Source organism: Cavia porcellus, unplaced genomic scaffold (genome assembly GCF_034190915.1).
Source record: "Cavia porcellus strain 051 isolate PalLab524CR breed Dunkin Hartley unplaced genomic scaffold, mCavPor4.1 scaffold_1, whole genome shotgun sequence".
Taxonomy (NCBI): domain Eukaryota; kingdom Metazoa; phylum Chordata; class Mammalia; order Rodentia; family Caviidae; genus Cavia; species Cavia porcellus.
Genome location: NW_026947484.1, coordinates 177,155,859 through 177,175,833, shown reverse-complemented (window position 1 = coordinate 177,175,833; position 19,975 = coordinate 177,155,859). Strand labels below are relative to the sequence as shown.

Below are 19,975 nucleotides of genomic sequence, written 5' to 3'. Positions count from 1 at the left end.
AAAAAAAAAACCCTGTAAGATTACAAATGAGTATTACGAATTAATCTCCAGTATTTGTAGCTTTAACCCTCAGACAGAACTAAGTTCAAAGGCCAGTCCATAAGACCATGATGAATTTCAAAACCCCAGTGCCTTAGTGCCTTTTAAAATGAAACGAACAATTTCTATGCCTCATTGGGTTGCTGGGAGGATTAAATGAGAAAAAGTACTCAGTACAGTGCCTGTCACCGATCATTCAATAAAGGTAGCTTCTGTTACTATTACCTTACTTACATCATAGTTTAAGGAGGGGGAAAAAGATAAATAAAATACAAGGGAGCAAATCTAATTAGTTATAACCTTCACTGAATAAAATATTCTATAAATTTGTGAGTGGCAAAAATGCCCCACTTGCCTCTTTATCCCTCTTCTGGGAACAGTTTGATCAATGGGTCACTTACATTCCCAAAAACAAAAGGATCAAATCATTGAGACTTCCATGGAGAAATAAAGGAAGGATTAGAAGACTAACCCATGTTGCTTGAACTCCAAAATAATTACATACTGATCTCATCTGTTCTTCCCTGAGGTGCCTGATGACACAGACACAGTGAGGCACCTTCTCTGTAGAGCACCAGTCATTTTTAAAAGCTGCTCAGAGAACATCTGTGTCCTGTTTAAATCCAGAATAAAATTCTTAATGCCAATTTTTAAATTCCCAGGAAGAAATATAAAAGGGAGTCATGCTTTTCCCCCACACTGTCACTGTGAAGCAGAGGTTCCTTACTTTCACATAACGTATATCCCTAAAAAGTTGCTAACATAAAATATGCACTTTAATTGCAACAAAGGAGCTAGATATTTTTTAAACCTGAATTTAAAACTAAAATTATGGAAATTAAATGTACTCAATTTATAAACAGATTGTGCTTGATACTTGAAATATGTGAACTATGTCAGAAAAACTTAAGATCCATTTCCCACTCCTCCCTTTCCCTAGGGCTTTAACAAAACTACATGATAAAGAGAACACACTACATCAATGCTCCTTTCAAATGTACTTCTTTAGAAAGCCTGCATGTACTGGAATTTATGTTACACATGCTTCCATGAACTTCATAAGGGTAAATGTGCAAAGTCAAGTCCCATGATGAGCAAGGACACTGTGATACCTGTTCTAATTGTTCGGGTGTCCATGGGTTATCACCAATAACTCGTTTTGCTGCATAAAAGCTCATTCCTGGGGGAGGCTGCGGGATTCCAGAATTTCCCCCACTGTTTGAAGAAGAACCCTGTGCTGAAGATGAATTTTGGCGGCTCTGGGATTCATTTAAAACATATCTGAAAAAGAAATCAAATCTTTATAAAAACACATGCATTTGGATATATACATAGTCAATCATATACTGTTTGACACTATAAAAACATGTATTTCATATGTACATATATACATAAACATAAAAATTCAATTATATATACTGTCCTCAAACATTTTCCTAGAAATATAAACATCTGAAATAAAAATTGTATCATATAGGATTTTAAAGTTATCTAAGAAAATGTATCTACATCTTCAGCAAGTTAAACAATTACCAATAATGAATATAATAAACTTGGCATGGTGGCTCACACCTGTAATCTCAGCACTCAGGAAGCTGAGGCAGGAGGATCATCATGAGTTGGATGCCAGTCTGAGCTGCACAGTGAGTTCAATGCCAGCCTGAACTACATAGCAAGACCCTGTCTCAAAACAAAACTAGCCCCCCAAAAAAAAGAAAAATTGACAATAAATATAATATTTTGCTTACTCTCAATCTACAACCTATTATTCTATGAGTCATTGTGGACTCACTGTATTTAGTCTAAGTTTTTAGTTGCTAAAGATAGGTTTGTTGACAGAAAGAGGTAAAGGAAATCACTACAGTTCTACATCCAAAACAGAATTTTAACAGTCATTCTCATGTCTGCTAAGTTGTAATACACTTTCAGTTCTCTCTGAACACTGTGTTTCTACATCAGAAACCCACTGAAACCTTCTACCAACTAAGTACATAATACCCCCCAAAGTAAAAAGAAGTCACAAGAACCCAAAGAGGAAAAGTAGTGAAGAACTAGCTTTTGCCATTGTATGCTCAAAGCACTTTGCACTCCCTGGCTTACTAACTTATCATCTTCCTTTCTGGCTTGTACAGAAATCTCTAATTCATTTTGATCAAATTAAGCTAGTACCCCTCATTTACAAAATAAAATTTTATGAAAATATTAATTCAAATCCCTTCAACTCTAAAATTCAAAGCAAATAAATTTTAATGTTATAATCATATTAAAATAAAAAGTGGGAATATAAACTAATACCATTAAGTTCAGAAATTTCTCAAAAAACTGAAACCAAAAATTCCATGTGACACACATATTTCCCCTTCAAGGTATCTTTCCAAAAGAAATGAAGACATTATATCATAATAATACATGAACATCCACATTTACAGCAGCATAATTCATAATAGTTAAATTTTGGAAATGACTTGTAAGTCTATCAACAGATGAATAGTGAAAAAAATGGCATTTAAGCCAGGCATGGTGGCACACACTGATAATCCCAGCACTCGGGAGGTTGAGGCAGGAGGATCGTTGCAAGCTTGAGACCAGCCTGGGCTATAAAGTAGCTCAAGTCTAGCCTGAACTGCATAGTGAGACACTGTCTCAAAAAGACCAAAAAGAAAAGAAAAAAAGACAAGAAGATATGTAGACACCATGGAGTACTACTCTGCCGTAAAGATAAACTTGAGTCGTTTGTAGGACAGTAGATGTACTTTGAGACCATAATGTTAAGTGAAATAAATCAGACACAAGCTTAAATATCTCATGGCTTTTCTTATATGAGAAATCAAAAGAATAAATAAAGAGCAGAATTAAAGTTAAACAGTAAGAAGTAGGAAGCCTGGTGTAGTAGTGCATGCCTCTAATCCTAGCATTCAGGAGACTGAGGCAAGAGGATTACTGCAAGTTTGAGTGAGTTCAAGACTAGCCTAAACTGCACAGTGAGATCCTGTGTCCAAAACCAGTAGGGAAACAGACAGGAAGGGAGCAGGGGAAAGGGAAGGGATGAAAAAAAAAAGCAAACTAACATGTATTACGTATATATATCAACTCCCATAAGGAATGGAATCATTATGTGTTGCAAACATGTACCCAAAAAAGGGAAGAGGATCAAGAGGTAGATAGAGGAGGGAGGGAAGTGAAGGATAGGGGTGAAAGAAAGGAATCAAATGTACTATGCATATAAACCAATTCCCCATAAGGAATATAAACATTAGGTACTACAAACATACTTAAAAAGAAAAGGGACATTAGAATCAAAATTAAAGAAACCACTTAGAACCTGAGAGCAAAGTGAAATATTCCATACTGCTGGTATGTCATATTCATTCATTTCTTAAATTCACTCTATTTTATTAAAAATATGTTAAAGAATCACTAATGTTTTCATATAAATTGGGCAAGCTCTCATTGGTAAGAAAAATGTGAGGCCTCACTAACTTGGGTACACTGTGCTCCCAAGTAATTTAGACTTGATCATTGCCTGTCGATTTTGGCAGCCTCCTTATGTAACTAATATAAAAGGAGGCTTCTATTTATTTGTAAGGTATAGAAAGACTAGCGGCATTGGGTAAATCAATCAAGTAGTGAACATGTAACATTGTACCAACCATTGTACCAACCCTAAGCACAAGCCAGAAAAATAGAAGGAAATATAAACTAAGTCTCTGTCATCCAGAACAAAGGAAAACAATAACATCACATGGAAGAAGCATTTGTCATGTTATCAGACACACACAAAAAAAACAAAGAAATAAGAAATGATCTGAAAGCAGTCATGGAAGTACACAAGAGTACCCGAAGGCACAAAAAAAATCAAGCTACCAAATTAAAGGGCACCGATGAAACTGTACTAGAGAGAAAAGGAATCAGGCCAAACTCTTTTGTCTCTCGGTGGAGGATAGATGTGATGTGCAGTTTCATATGCTTGGCTTACCATGTATATTTTTTTATATACATAAATGACTGGGAAGAAACACGATGAAAGAAGCACTTTAGAAAACTGTCTCTAGCAGCAGGACATAATACATAGGCTAGTAGCAAAACAACCTGGGCAACAAACCAGGTTCAAAAGCCATCTAAAGCATATTTTGACTACAACAAGCTGACAATCTATTAGTATAGAAGGAAATGCCAACAATGTAATAAGAACACAAAGTAGCCACATATATGAGTGTTCAGTATTACAAGGATGCAAAAAATAGTTCAATTATATCTGCTTAGGGCAAGAAATTTCTGTCAGAGAAACAGCTAACATTTAAGCCAGCTAAGTATATTTTTCAAAAATGGCTATTCATTTGTTTTTCTTCTTTCGGCATTTCCTTCTTTTTGATGGGAAACAACAGAACTGCATTCTCTTACAAAACAGAAAGACAAGGACACCTATGTGTACATGAAAACTGTAAGTACCTGTATGTAACAACTAGAGAAAAAAAAAAAATCAAGGATTTTAGGTATGAATGACCAGATTAGTATTTGTTTTAAAAATCAGTAAACTGTATAGAAATGTAGATGGGTATTAAGAAAGTAACTGATGAAAAGGAAATTGAAAAGAGCTAGAGCTAAATGGTAGCAGTGGAAGAGTTTCTAGAATATCAAGGAGAAAGAGGATATTATGGAATTGATGTCACAAGAATGAGAACTACAAACAATTTATAATTATACACCCAAATAGCTGGCAGAATCATCACATTAATCATAAGTCAGTAAAACTATCTTTATGAAGAAAGACTGATTTCACCTTGTACAGGATGAATCTGAAATCATAATAGCAACTCAGGATCTATAAGGCCAATAAGTAACAAAGCTAGGGTTTTGAAGAGGATGAGACTGCAGCAAAAAATCTGAGATGCAAATGTGCATTAATCAGTGAGATAAAACATAAAACATAAAACAGCACTAAATTTCTACATAGAAAATGTAATTAGGCCAGGGATTTAGCTCAGCAGCATAAGCAATCGCCTAGCAAGCACTAGATCATGAGTTCGATCACTAGTACCTAGGGGAAAAAAAAAAGAAAAAAGAAAATGCAATTAAGAAAAACTTATCTCAGTTTTGTTTTTCTCTTTTCACTCACCCATAAGGCATCAGAAGGACATCTAGCATGAAGTCCAAAAGCAGCTGCACAGTCTTTGGTTTCTCAGCAAGATTAAATGGAGAAGCTGATTTTGACGATTCAACAGGGTATTTCATGTGAAAAAGGGTTGGTATTAAAAGATGCATTAAGCTGAAAAAACAATTACATTTATTGCAACTATTTAAAAATAAGGTTCTTGCACATGCAAATAAAACAAAAATCACAAAACAGAAACTGATAGCTAGAGCCATTCATTTTCAACACCATTAATATATAAAGTTCTAAACTAAGGACTGGCCTCTCTTTCTTTCTTACTATGAAAGCTCAATAAATTGAGTAAAAACTGGCATTTAGTTAATCTGTGAAAAAAACGACACCAAAACCAAAAAAAGAAAACAAGCTTAATGTTAATAACTGAAATTACTACAGCAAATTTTCTATTAAAGCTCAGCTTATAATATGGACTTGCAATAAAATTCTCTCACACAACTAAGTAAAATAAAATCCAAATTATTTTATTAATCTTACATTTTGGATACAAATTAAAATTTCCACTGCATAAATGAAATTACAGTTTTAGCCTCCTTCTTTCACTAACACTTTTTGGTATTCTTAAAACACATGAAAACAATTCCAAACAGTGTTTCAGTTTACTAATTTTACTTATAAACCACTATATTACAATCTCTCTTTGAAAAACTGTGTCTATAAAGCCCAGCGTTTGTTCCCCAGCACTACATACATATATACAAACATACATATACACATAACACACAAACTGACATTATAAAATACTGGCTCCATTCCTCCTCACAACTTCTACATTCTTCATAGTGATTCTCATTATGACAGGCACTTTAGAAAACACAGATCTTTTGGTTATGCCTAAAAACATGGTATTATCTAAACTTTTCCATCTTACCCATGCCCACAGTAACACAAACTTCTCTGAACCTTATTTACCCTCCAAGATTAAAATATTTTGATTATTTTTGTTGTTGTTTTGCTTTGCTTTGAGACAGAGTCTCAATATGTAGTTCATGGTGACTATGAACTCACAATGTAGCCCAGGCTGGCCTGGAACTCACAGCCATTCCTCCTGCCTCAATCTCCTGAGGCTGGGATTATAGGTGTGTCCCACTACGCCCAGTTTAAAATGTTTTGGTTTTTAATTCTAATTTTCATCATCGGGTAAAAGGAACAACTTAAAAAATAAATGACAGAAAAATACACTTAGATTCAAAAAAATCATTAATCTTGCACATTTTTTAATATTCAAATCAAGAAACTGTATAATAGTATTAATAAAATAGTAACTCTGAGGCACCACAGAAAATTCAACTATCTGTCAGCTAAGAGCTCAAGTCCATTATGTTCTTTTGAAGTCCTGTAATGTCTCCAATGTTTTGGTTTTATTGGTTTTGTTCTTTACTGTTTTGTTCAATTTTATTATAACTGATAATATAGGCAATTCTTTTTAAGATAGCAAGAGGCATTATGGTAACCACTGTTGATTACCTTGTGTTTTGTTTTTACAGTATGTATTATGTCCATCCTTTTGATTTGACTGACTCTGTTTTGTTATGTCACATTTGGTTTTATTCTCTTCAAAAAAAAGTAGTTAAGAACTGTGGGAGTAATAAAACCCAAAATGTGTAATTGTCATTGTACAAAAGAGAGGAAAAGAAAGTGCTCTAAAGGATGTAACTGCATGTATATTTAAATGTATAAGATAGATAACCATATTACTGAGTTTGTTGGATCATTGAACAGAACTGTTTTCAGTCTCAGTTTGAATGTCCACTTTATATGCTTTAATTTTGTACTTGAACAACTATTTCTAAGATGACAATATGTATCTATTAACTAGTGATTTCCTACTGTTTATTTTTTCTGAAATTCTGTATAACTTGTACCCTTTTTCTGGTTCTTTTCTTTTTCTCCTTAAATAAAATTTAAAAAAAAAAAAGAGCTCAAGCCTACCCATTTGCCAAGTGAAACCAAATGTGAACCTGTATTTCAAAGGCAGTTGTTGACTCCTTCAAGCAAGAAATAAGAGGAAATCATACCTATCCTGTTGTGGCTGAGGCTTCCCTTCCATGGCAGTTAGGAGCGTAGGGGCCAGTTCACACTGCTTTTCCACTGGTAGGCGAGGATAGCCCATTTTAACATAAATTATAGTAAAATTCTAACACAATGAGAAAAGTAGGTGAGTATGAAATAAATACTCTATAATTTCAGTAAAAACATCTGCTGATATGGAGTAATGGTTTTAAAAACACTGCCAACATGAATCATCTTCTCTCCAGATGTTTATTACAGCTTTATCAATTGTTATCACTGAAGAAGTCCAGTCCAACTCACTCCAGCTGTTTTCTTTAAAATAGGCTTCATTTGACAAAGATGACCTAACCTAAATGTCATTACTTATAACTAAAAAGAAAAAAATAATCATTTAACCTATCTAGCCCAACATGTCACATATTAACATCGTATATCACAATCTGTCAGCTAACCCTTACAAGTTAGGAGGAGACCAGGTGTTAACAAACTGCCGGCCGCTATTGCCTCCCTGGTCAATTACTAAAACAACCTTAGGGTGCTGCAGCACTCTGGTTCTTCACTCCAGTAACTCAGACATGAATCATGAGCCGAAGGAAGCTGAGTGCTGCCTCTATCTCTACACTCAATGCAAAAGCTACACCGGAAGCAAACCATACATGTATATATCCAAATTTATACATAAGATATAAGTCTGCTTTTCTGAAGGATTCCTCACTAAAGCAAACAAGTTTCCTAATATTACTTTAAATATCATCTGTTTGGCATGTTTACTGGCACGCTGTATTTTTACTGCTTCAAGAAAAAAACATTATGTAGTGGAGTTGCACATCCACAACAGGCATAGACAAAATGCCTAGACCACAAAATGGCTCCAGAAGATTTGTTGACTCCTGATTTTAGAAGATTCAATAGATTCTCCCTCAGCAGTAGGAACCTCAAGAAGCAGAAAAAGAACACCAGCCCTGAGAGTATCAATACTGTCTATATTTCATTTTCATGAAGAAAACAATTTAATAGGAAAACTTCTTACCAGTCTCTCATTTACAACTTTTGAAAAGGATACCCTTCTGAATGCATACATCAGAAACAGAGGACTTACTCTCATCTTCGTATGTCTTCTTACTACTTTACTCCTTTTTTACTCTATTATCCTTTGTCCACACTTTTACATATGCCTTCTCTTTTTTTAAATGTACCCCTTTTCTTTGTACTCAGACTCATCTCACAATCTCACTTAGCATGAAGACCTGTTTTATAATTGAGCTTTAATTTTTAACTGGACACATAAAAATGGTACATATTCCTAAGATATCATCTGATGTCTCAATGCATGTATAATTATATAATGTTTAAATCTGGTGAAATTGTCAAAATTCTTTTTTCTAGCTTTTTGAAATGTACCATACATACTATTTGTAGTCACCCTATTGCCAAACAGAATGCCTTTCTCCTCCCAACTATAACACAGAACCCCAACTTTCTATCCCACATACTCTCCAGCCTCTACTAACCACTACTCTACTCCCAATTTCTACGAAATCAGTTTTTTAGATTCTTTATTATTCTTTTCCATATCATACCTGAAAAATCATTGCATCAAAATTCCTTTGTCTAATGTCATAAGCATTCATTACCTTATTCCTTTTCCTTTGCATCAGTATTCAGTAGGAAAATAGTGTATTACTTTAAAAAAAAAACTCATGCTTCATTGAGAACTAATCTAAGGTGAAATTCTAAGCTTGTCAACACAATACAGATAAACATTATGAAACAAAACTTACTGTAAGTCAGAAAATATTACAAAATAACACTCACTGTGACAAAGGAAACTGCAGCAGGATCCTGGTACTGAACCAACAATGTCTCTACTGGGAGTTGTATTTTGGGACGACTTTTTATACGCTTATTCAGATGGACCAGCAGCTCCATTACCTAAAATAGAGACAAAGAAACTGAAGTTTCTCTTATCATACCTCATAAATTCACTCCTCAGATATTAATTTAGTACATGACAGTCACTTTGTTCTTTTAAAGGAGGGAAATCTGACATCTCAGAGAGTGCATAATATTAGTCTGTAACTGCCAAGATTTTACAAGAAGAAAAAATGTTAAGATCCTACTGGTTTTCAGATCAAGCAGCATTTCAAGGAGAAACAAACAAAAACACAGAGTCTTGAAAATGAAAAGAATTCTATGTAATCAGTTATAAGAAGGTACAGGGTTTGAAAAGAATATGGCATATTACATTTGACCAAAGCCCAGAATGCTATGAATTCATAAAAACAAATCTGGATAATAAAGAATTCTGCTAAAGCACTGAAACTTTTTTTATTCTGAAGATCATCTGATACTACTAAGAATTCAAGTCAAAAACACTTCCTCTTCTTCAAGTGGGAAAAGAGCAGAAACAGGAATTGACACATCAATAGTTGCTGTGGGTGGAAAGGTTATGACAAATGGCCTCAATCCTACTCTGATGAAATGATTATGTGCTGTGAGAGGAGCAGTAAGGCACTAAGCACTGAGAAATAAATTTTTATATAACATCAACTAAGAAAGATAAATGACTTTAATAAAACAAATAATCTGGAGGGCCAGGTCTCTACATAGTTCTCTCTCATTTGTGAAATCTGCTCTAGCCTCAAAGAAAGCCTTAATGAAATCTGTAAGGATGTTGAAAGCAACATCAAGGGCTGGGGATTTAGCTCACTGGCATAAGCACCTGCCTTGCAAGCAGGGAGTCGTGAGTTCGATCCCTGGTACCGATAAAAAGGAAAAAGACAAAAAAAAAAAAAAAAAGAAAGCAACATCAAAAGATCAAAGTAATCTAAAGCAATGCTAAAACAGATTACGTTTAAGAATTTAAAAATCTGGAGTCGATGTTTATTAAGGGAAGGATAAAAAATAAAAGTTTGTATTTATCAAGTAGGTTTTTGATGCATTCTGCATTTATGCATAGCAGTATTCATTCCTCGTGTAATGAGTCTCACAACCAATGGTGTCATCCTTTTCATTTTAGGGATGAGGAAGCAGAGGCTTCATGGAAGTAAATTCGCTTGTCCAAAAATTCTGAACAGTAAAAGCCAAAATCAAGATGTGACTTCACACTCTATTTTCTTACCTTTTCAAACAATGATGTGTAAGCACAAGTAAGCTACAGTGCAAGACATGATCCCTTTCGGGACCCTTGAAGCTTGAATTACCATTCATGTCTTCCAAACTTCCTACCTGATCCTGACCTGTGATACTGTTAGATGAAAAGAGAAATCAGAAAGAAACAGGCAAAAGCTAAGAGCCCTCTTCAGGCATCTGAATCTAGACTGAGTCCTAGAAGTTCTCTATGGAAAAGTATTATTGATAATGACCATCATGTCCATAATTACATGTCTTTTACAAGAATCGTATTCTGAATTTTAAATCAACTACTTTTATTCTAGCAACATTATCACCTTACAAATTGATAAATCTCATATTTGGTTACATACTATCTAGAATCTTCTAGAAAAAAAGAAAAAGACAGACAGACAGACCACCAAGAATTCAGCTAAATTAGTTCTTTCCCCCTGTTAACTAGGTAACAGTTAACCTCTGTCAGTAAGCTTACAGATCTGTCATCCTTGGGAATATAGTATTTTATCCATTGGTTTTCCCTATTACCAATTTTTTGTTATATAAACATTTTAAATGAAGCAAAACATACATTAAAATGCAGAATCAAGAGTATACAGATCAATACACTTTCACAAAACAAACACACCTACAAAACCACCAGAATCCCAAAAGCCCTGTACTTCACACCCCCTCCACTAAACCCTTCCTCCTTAAAGATAACCACATTCTTGAATTCTCAATTTTTAAATCTGTATAAATGGAATCATAAAGGGTAGACTCAGACCTGGACTTTTTTGTTATACATTATATTTGAATTATTCATGTTGATGCTCACAGAAGTAGTCCACTTGCATTGCTCCAATATGAAAATATAATTATCCACTTAATTGATAAAAAGATTAATTCCAGTTCAGGGTTCTTATAATACTGATCTGAACATTCTTACACAGGTCTTTAGTACATATATGTACTTATTTTTGTTGTATATAATTTAACAGTAGAAGTGTTCAATCGTGGCAGTATGCATATACTCAGCTTCAATAGTATTTCCAAATAGTTTTCCAAAATGATTATAGTAATTTGACAGTATCAGTCATCCCATGTTCCTGTCAACTCTGATTACTGTCAAGGCTTTAGTTTTTAGCTATTCTGATGCATCTAAATATACAAAGTCACCAGAGATTTAGCTCAGCAGTGTAAGCACATGCATGGCAAGTGCAAGGTCATGAGTTTGATCTCTGGTACCAAAAAATAAATAAATAAACAAAAAAACAGTTAGCTATAAAATAGAATGCTACACAATGAATGTCATTTTTCTCTAAAATAGGACATGTATATTTTACACTGTCTTGATATGTTTGATGCTATAGTATAACAAGTTATATTCAAATATTTCAAGGAAAAAGACACTATGGTAACTACTATTAAGTCGGGTTATTTGGTGATGAAGCACTAGGTTGCTGAAACTGCCATGCTTTGACCTATATTGCTATGTTGTTATGTCCTCTTTTATCTCAATCTCTCCCTTATTCATTAAAAAATTATTTAATTATTTTTTTATTACTTTTTAACTAAGGGGAAAAAAAATCAAAAAAATTAGCAGGATATATTATAGTAACTTTTTTGATTTCCTACTAACTTGTTTTGGAGTCCTGTAATCTCGCACTATCTTGTTTTGACTGATTAGACTCTGTTTCGTTCTGTATGATAGTATCAAGTTTGAGGGTATAGGCAACTACTTTGAAGGCAATAAGATTCACTATAATGCCCATTCTGGTTTGACTATTATCCTCTTTTGAAGTCCTGTAATGTTTACAATGTTTAGGTTTTATTGGTCTTGTTCTCTACTGTTTTGTTCAATGTTATAATACCTAATGAGGTAGACAATTCTTCTTAAGGAAGCAAGAGGCATTATGGTAACCATTGTTGATAACCTTGTACTCTGTTTTTACATCATGTGCTATGTCTATCCTTGGTTTTGACTGACAGCTTTGTTTTGTCATATTTGATTTTATTCTCTTTCAAAAAAAAAAGTAATAAGAACTATGGGAATAATAAAACCCAAAATGTGTACATTTTTTGTAATAAACAGGGGGAAAAAAGTGCTCTAAAGGATACAACAGCAAGTATGTTTAGGTGTGTTACATAGATGACCATATTAATGTTTTTGATTGGATCATTGAACATAACTGTTTGCAGTCTCACTGTTTGAATGTCAACTTCGTATGCTTTGATACTGTGACTTGAACCACTATCTCTAAGATGATAATGTGTAATCTATTAACTGGTGATTTCTGTTTTTTTTTTTTTTTTTTTTTTTGTAGTTCTGTATTACTTGTACCCTTACACTGTTTTGTTTTGTTCTGTTTTTTCTCTTTTTCCTTTTAAGTAAAATTTTAAAAAATAGGACATGTATAGTAATGTCAGTACAAATTCAAAATTTTTAATTTCTCTTTCCTGCAACTTAACCAGAAATTACCAGCTGCCTTACCCAATATCTTAGTTAAGTCTTATGTGTTATGAAACTGGCATAAAAGAACTCAAAAATTCTGACTAAAAAGTCAACAGATAAAATACTGTAAAATTAATTCTAGTTTCATCAATTATAAAATTTTACATGGGGTGGGGGTGCAGCTCAGTGTTAGAATTCTTGTCTAGCATGTGCAACGCTCTTGGTTCAATCTCCAACAACAGAAGAAAATTTACACATTTAGATTAATTATAAATGAGCACTTATCAAAAATATCCTCTACTTTCACATGACAGTTTTATGTTATACGCTTAAAAACCAACTGCATTCTAAACTTGTTCTAAGTATCTATACTTTGTTTAACAATGGTACAACACTAAGTACACCAATCATACTGGCTTTGTAATTTACAAGAGATACTAATATTAATAATTTGCTACATAAATTATAAAAGTCTGACCAACTTGCTATACTTGAAAGTAAATTAAAGGTAACAAGGATTTAACTCCGTGGCAAAGCGCCTGCCTAGCAAATGCAAGATCCTGAGTTTGATCCTTGATACCGAAAGAAAAAGAAAATAAAGGTAAACAAAGATCAAGACTTTATCTAGAGTCAAAATAACATGTATAACTACACTTTTATGTACAGAGTTTATTTTCATGTGTGAAAGCTAAAGAATGAACACATTCAGCCACTACACGAAGCACTGCCTGGCAGAAACAATTCAATTTTAGAATTATCTCATATTTATAGTCCATTGTTGGTCATGTGATATAGTTACTTACCTTCTGAGTTTCAGTATTTTTGCCAATAAAATGGAATAGTAAGAGCACCTATAGCTCATTGAGTTGTTCTCATTCAATAGTTAAAATGACATTTCAAAGATTATTGTGAAGATTAAATAGAAAGAGCATAGCATAAGGCATAAAATATAACAGGTGTTTCTGCTATTGCATCCCACTTCCCTTATTTCAAAAGTTTTCAAACTTAAACTGTAAATCTCTCTTCCAACAGAAAAAATTCCATGTAACATTCTAGCAACTACTAAAAGGTATTACAAATAATTTGTATTATCAAAATACATTAAGCCAAAGTTATCAAAACTAAAAGAAAAATCAAAAAATTGCAACAGCAGCATATAATTCACTGCTATCAATTTAACCACAGCAGTGGACCTAGAGAGCTCCATATTCTACAAACAGGAACATTCTTAGAGCTCCATATTCTACAAACAGGAACATTCTTTTTATCTCACCACAGTTTCTTATGAACAGTACAATACAGCTTAAGGAAAGGAACAGAGCTAAGTAGCAGAGGTATGCATGGTGTGCACAAGACCTGAGTTCACTCCCCAACACCACCAAAAAAAATTTTAAAATAAAACATTTTAAAGGCCATAAATTTTGTACTAGGTCCCAGATCAGAATGCATTAAAGTCTGGCAAATTTTACATCAAGCATTTTAAAACTAACATCAATGCTTTTATTAATTATTAATTAAGTGAAAAATAACAAAGCACTCTCAATATAAATATAGTGTATGACAAAAAGGTATCAAAAAATTCATAAACTAATGGTTCTGAACTTACAAAAAATAAAAAATTTGAGCATACCATTTAAGTATTTAACTCAAGGGCCAGGGATATAGCTCAGTGGCACAGTGCCTGCCTGGCAAGTACAAGGTCCTAAGTTTGATTCCCAGTACCAAAAAAAAAAAAAGTACTTAACTTGGCGGTCAAACCTGCATTTTAAGTCTGAGAGCTCTAGATTCAAATTGCAGCTCAATCACTCATTATCTGACCTTAAATAAGTTTATTAATCATTCTGAACCTCAGCTACATCTTTAAAATATAAGAAATGCCTCTCATTGTAGAAAAATAAAACTGGGAATGGTACATATATCTATAATCCCACCACTTGAAAGGCTGAGGCAGGAAGATCCCTGCAAGTTTGAGGTCAGCCTGGTCTACATAGTGAGTTCTTGTCTTAACAAACAAAAGAAAAAAATTACTGTGCTTAGCACTTTTCTTGGAACACAGTAACCATTGCTATATTATTAAACTTAAATCTTACCTGAGAAAAAAATAATTTGAATAAAGATTAAAAAGCTTTAAAAAGTTAATCTAATCAGCCAGTTTTTCTTTTCTAAAAGCTTATAAAGATACAAGAATATAATATTTAAATATATTTTTGACAATATTAATAAAACAAAATAAAAATGCAAGTTTTCCATGTGGGAAGGGTGACAGGATAAACAGCGTAACAGAGGTAAGTAACACACAACCTAAAGTTTAAAGTACATGATTAGTGATGAGTGTGATTTTATACAGAAAGATAAAATACAAAGAAAAATACCATATAATAAACAAGTAAAAACTACTAAACATTCTCTATTGAAATTGCAAAAGTTCACAATTTACTCTCATTGGACTGTGGAATTGGTTTCCATTCCACAGTCAGGATGACTATATCACTCCCACCAGTACCGTTTCTCAAACTTGAACACCAGCCTTGTTTTACTATTAGGTTTAAGACAGGGTCTCCTTGAGTTGCTAAATTGCCCAGGCTGATGACTGTGAATCAACTAAGGTATCCCAAGGGATAAAACCTAATGGAAGTTCAAAGACCATCACGTCATTTATAAACAAACAAGAAGATTATCAATGAAACATGTAAATTAAAGGTGAAAATGTTCCATATAGAACAGTTAGTTTAAAAAACATTTATTTCTGGCTGGGCATGGTGGCACATGCCTGTAATCCAAGTGCTCAAGGGACTGTGTCAGGAAGTCAGCCTAGCCTACATAGTGAGTTCAAGGCCAGCCTGAAATATATACCAAGACTCTTTTTTAGACCCTAAAAATAAAAAAATGTCACACCCAGTTTTTTAAAATAGTATTTTGCAAAATCTTTTTTTTTGGTTTACTGAAGACAGGGTCTTGCTATGTAGTCCAGGCTGACCTGAAACTATCTTCCTGCCTCAGCCTCCTAAGTGCTGGGATTTTAGGCATGCATCACCAAGCCTGGCCATGCAAAATCTTAAAACAGAACCTGTTGCACAATATTTTACTTTTTAAGTTACTTTTTGCTTACCTTTCATTTAAGTTTTATGCACTGTCTGCCAATAATTAAAGAATTTTTTGCCCACCTTTAACACCTGCCTTTCATACTAGAATCAAGGACATATATATTAGATCAGGCCTCTACAAAGTCCAGAATAATTACCTCAATAAAATTATCGGGCACTGATGCCAAGTATATGGCTGGTGCTAGACCTGGTCTACATAGTGCTATTCACGTAAACTCTTTTTAAATAATGAAAGCTAATTGTAGGGCTCACTCTGTTGAAAGAGTATAATTAGAGCCACCAGCTAAGACATCAACAACGATAACAGAAAACTCCCTTCATAATACACACCCAATTTATTCACCATTTAACTACCCCAACTGTTCCAACATGCTTACCTTTTTCCGTACCCCTTCTTGGGTGCTGGACAATTTGAGCAAAACAGGAGGAAGGAATTTAGATATAATATTCTGTAATTGTTCATCTGTTTCAGCATGGCCAAGTCGTAAAAAGACCCGTTCGAGCTGATCTATAACATAAAAAGGGGGGGGAAAGCGAGAACTTGGCAAATTAAATACAACCAAGACTATTTTTACAGTTTAATCCTCTTTTTCTGCACTGCAGATCCTTCATCAGAACTTTAACAACAGCTAGCCCTCCGCACAACTGATTTTGACACAGCTACAAAGTAACACTATGAAGATGTATACAATATCACTTGTGCTATCTTGACTGCCCTGTTCATTTATTTTCTAGGAAGGAGAAATGCAAATCCAACAGTAATGAAATTCTCTCCTACATAAAAAGTTATGCAGTTTTTCTAAGGGACTTACATACTAGAGAGAATGGAAGGTTTTTGAAAAATACACTACATCTGGCTACCAGAGTTCAGGAGAAAAACTTTGGTAAGTTTCCAAGGATGCAGATCTTTGGTGAAACCAAAAGTTTCTCCAAATACAGAATCACTCCCTATTGCTGTGCTGGGGTTATTGAACTAGAAACTGAGGAACAAGTTTCTCTCAACAAAGTCACTGTGAGAAACGTATTAGGTGAGATCATGGGGATACACTCAGTAAAACCCAAGGTATAATAACTACACAGCAAGCAACCCTGACTTCTTCAACCAGTGTACTGCAGGGGCAAAGAGAAAGCTGAATGTAAGTACAACTCTCACAAATGGATAGGCATTTGTAAGAAATTAATGTTAAATTTTTAGGTTTTCCTAGCACACTCAAGGTACCAGTTTGAGCCCTAGCACAGAGAGAAAAAAAGAACAGGTGCTCTAATGGTATGGCCCTATGTTGCTTCTTGAAGGTTCTTAAAAAATTATCACTAACAATTAAAGGTTCCAGCAAGGAACTAGAAATGTTCTACATTTTGACATGGAGGATGGTTACACACATGTATACATTTATAAAAATTCATCACATTCTACATTTTCATACTGACTACTGTATCTACTATACTTTAAGAATGTATCTAGCCAGGTATGGTGGGACATGCCTGTAGTCCCAGATACCTGGGAGGCTAAGGTAGAATGATCACTTGAGCCCAAAAGTTCAAGACTAGCCTGAGTAACACAGGGAATCTGTATCTCAAAAAGAAAGGAAGGAAGGAAAAAGTAAAGATTTAAAGAAGTCCTAATTTTTAAGAGATAAAGACTGAACTGTGTAAAAGTAAACTAATACAGTTACCAAGATTTACTTCAAAACATGGAGAGGGGTTATATCAATGAAACCAAAATGGGCCCTGATTGACAACTGTCCACCCTTCATGACAGAGGATTACTTTTCAGCTTGCCTCAAGTTTTCCAAAGGAAAGTATAAATAGATCCAATCAATCCTAAAAGGGCCAGAAGAAATGATACCATAGTATCTGTAACAACAAGCAACCTCAAGTGCATCAGGCATCAATCCTATTTTCAAATACTATTCTACTGCAAAAAGAACCAGACTTCCTGGGGAAAATGGCGGGTTCAAGGGCTTGCTGCAAGAAGAAAAACAAGATGAATCTAAAACATCTTCTTGTCCCAGAAATGATACGGGACGTATCAAACAAATATAGAAAACGGGGCTGGGGATTTAGCTCAGCGGCACAGCATATGCCTGTCAAGTGTGAGGTCAAGTTCGATTCCTAGTACCAAAAAGAATCCAAATGAATACAGAAAACAACCTGAAACAGCTCCTAATGGCTAAAGTTAAATCAACTGGAAGAACAGAACATAGTAATGGGCCCACAGATGTAAAGTAGTGGTTAAATAAATAAACACAGGAAAAAGAGGCAAGCTTTTGTTATAGAAAAATTCAAAATAATACATGTAGATATTTCCCCCTATAGGTAGTAAAGCTTACTTTATCCCTTTTTATGCCCTTAGGGATAAACCAGATTAAAGAACAGTAAAGGGAAAAATGTTAATGCTAAAACAGAGAAACCTGAAAAATAGTATCTTAACCATGAAATCTCATGGATACTAAGTATATATAATATGATGTGACAGGTATTTCAACTCTGGTATTTGTTCCAAAAATCTGTAACTACAATCTAAACATAAGTAAAATATAAAAACTCAAACTGGGAGACATTATAGGCTACCAGGCTACGACTGTTCAAGACTTTCAAGATGATGAAAAACATAAAAGACTAAGAAACTGTCCTGGGTCAGAGAAGGCTACAGAGACATTACAATTAAATAACACAGTCCTGGGGCAGGACACACACACACAGGATATTAATGGGAAACTGGCAAAATCCGAATTATCAAGGTTGGTTTAAGAAACTAACAACAGCCAGGCATGGTGATATACAGCCTATATAATCCTAGCACTCCTGGTACAAGGCCAGCCTAGGCTACATATTGAGTTCAAAGCCAGCCTGAACTGCATAATGAGACACTATCTCAAAAAATAAAAATAAAAATAAAATTTTAAAAAAAGAAGAAAAGAAGGATGGGAGGAAAGGCAGGCAGAGAGACTCTGAGATTACCACACCAAATGATTCTATTTGGTAAATGCTGGCAATTGCTATGAAAGGAATTCTTAGGAATGAATTAAACTCATAGTATTTGTAGAAGCTGTAGGTAAAAAGCAATCTGCCTTACTACTTTACAGCACTCAGTGGAAATTTCCCACAGATTTAAGCTACAGGAGCTGTAGAACTGTTCTACAAACAAACACAAAGGTTCTTCATAAAAAGCTGTACTAGAGGATCATTAAAGGGGCTGGAGAGGAGTTCATTTTGACACAATCATCTACATCCTTGCAAGAAAGCTTAATAAAGCCAGGTGTCATGGCAATTCCAGAAGCTGAGGCAAGAGGATCACAAGTCCAAGCCCAGCTTACACAACTTAGCATAACTATCTCAAAATTTAAAAAATTAAAAAGGCTTGGGGATATAGCCTTTTGCAAAGTCCCTGGGTTACTCAATCCCTAGTAACACACACACACACACACACACACACACACACACGCTAAGTGTAACACCTTAACTGCAATAAAAGTACATGAGAAGGGGATGTAGGAGAAAAGGCCACCAAACATCATGTGGAGATTCTTCCCAAAGAGACTGAGTATACTGAAGAGAGAATTAAAACCTTTCATATCCAATGAGAAACATCAAAGTAACGCTGTTAGGTCAGCTTTAGAAATATATCTGTTCTTTAAATAAATCAATCATGTCCAAACTTTACAGAAAGAAAGATATTTCAACATGTGTAGAAACACCCAACTATCAGATTTTCAACCTGCTAAGGTTAGCAAAATGATCAAAGGCTTAACCTAATATAGTTGTCAATCCTGTTTTTAGAGGCATAGAAGCAAGATAAACCATATCCTTCACCCTCATCCCTGTATACAACTTCAAGAAAGTGAAAATAAATAAACAAGCCTAGGACTCTACTATGGCTTGAGTATGTCCCCAAAGTTCACAGTCACGTGTCAGAAACCCCATCCCCAGCGCGACAGGGCTAAAAGGTAGAATCTAGTAAGAGGCAATTATATCATGAAGGCGTTGCTATCACAGAAGCATGTGAGCTTTGCACCAGTGGGCTCATTATGAAAAAGCAGCCTTCTCTTGCTCTCTTCTCCTCATCTTTCCACTATGGACTGATTTAGC

The 19,975-nt window shown here is 34.5% G+C and overlaps 1 protein-coding gene across 5 annotated transcripts in view; it reads right to left on the bottom strand.

Moving 5' to 3' along the window:
* The window catches only part of Ecpas (Ecm29 proteasome adaptor and scaffold), a 112,742-nt gene that overhangs the window by 68,930 nt on the left and 23,837 nt on the right, over positions 1 to 19,975 (bottom strand). For all 5 annotated transcript variants that reach the window (XM_063260886.1, XM_063260881.1, XM_063260871.1 and 2 more), the window contains 5 exons: positions 16,264 to 16,394; positions 9,035 to 9,151; positions 7,225 to 7,343; positions 5,156 to 5,305; positions 1,152 to 1,320 (listed from right to left, as the gene is read on the bottom strand). In XM_063260886.1, coding sequence (XP_063116956.1) covers positions 1,152 to 1,320; positions 5,156 to 5,305; positions 7,225 to 7,343; positions 9,035 to 9,151; positions 16,264 to 16,394 — 686 coding nt within the window. The remainder of the gene's footprint in view (positions 1 to 1,151; positions 1,321 to 5,155; positions 5,306 to 7,224; positions 7,344 to 9,034; positions 9,152 to 16,263; positions 16,395 to 19,975) is intronic.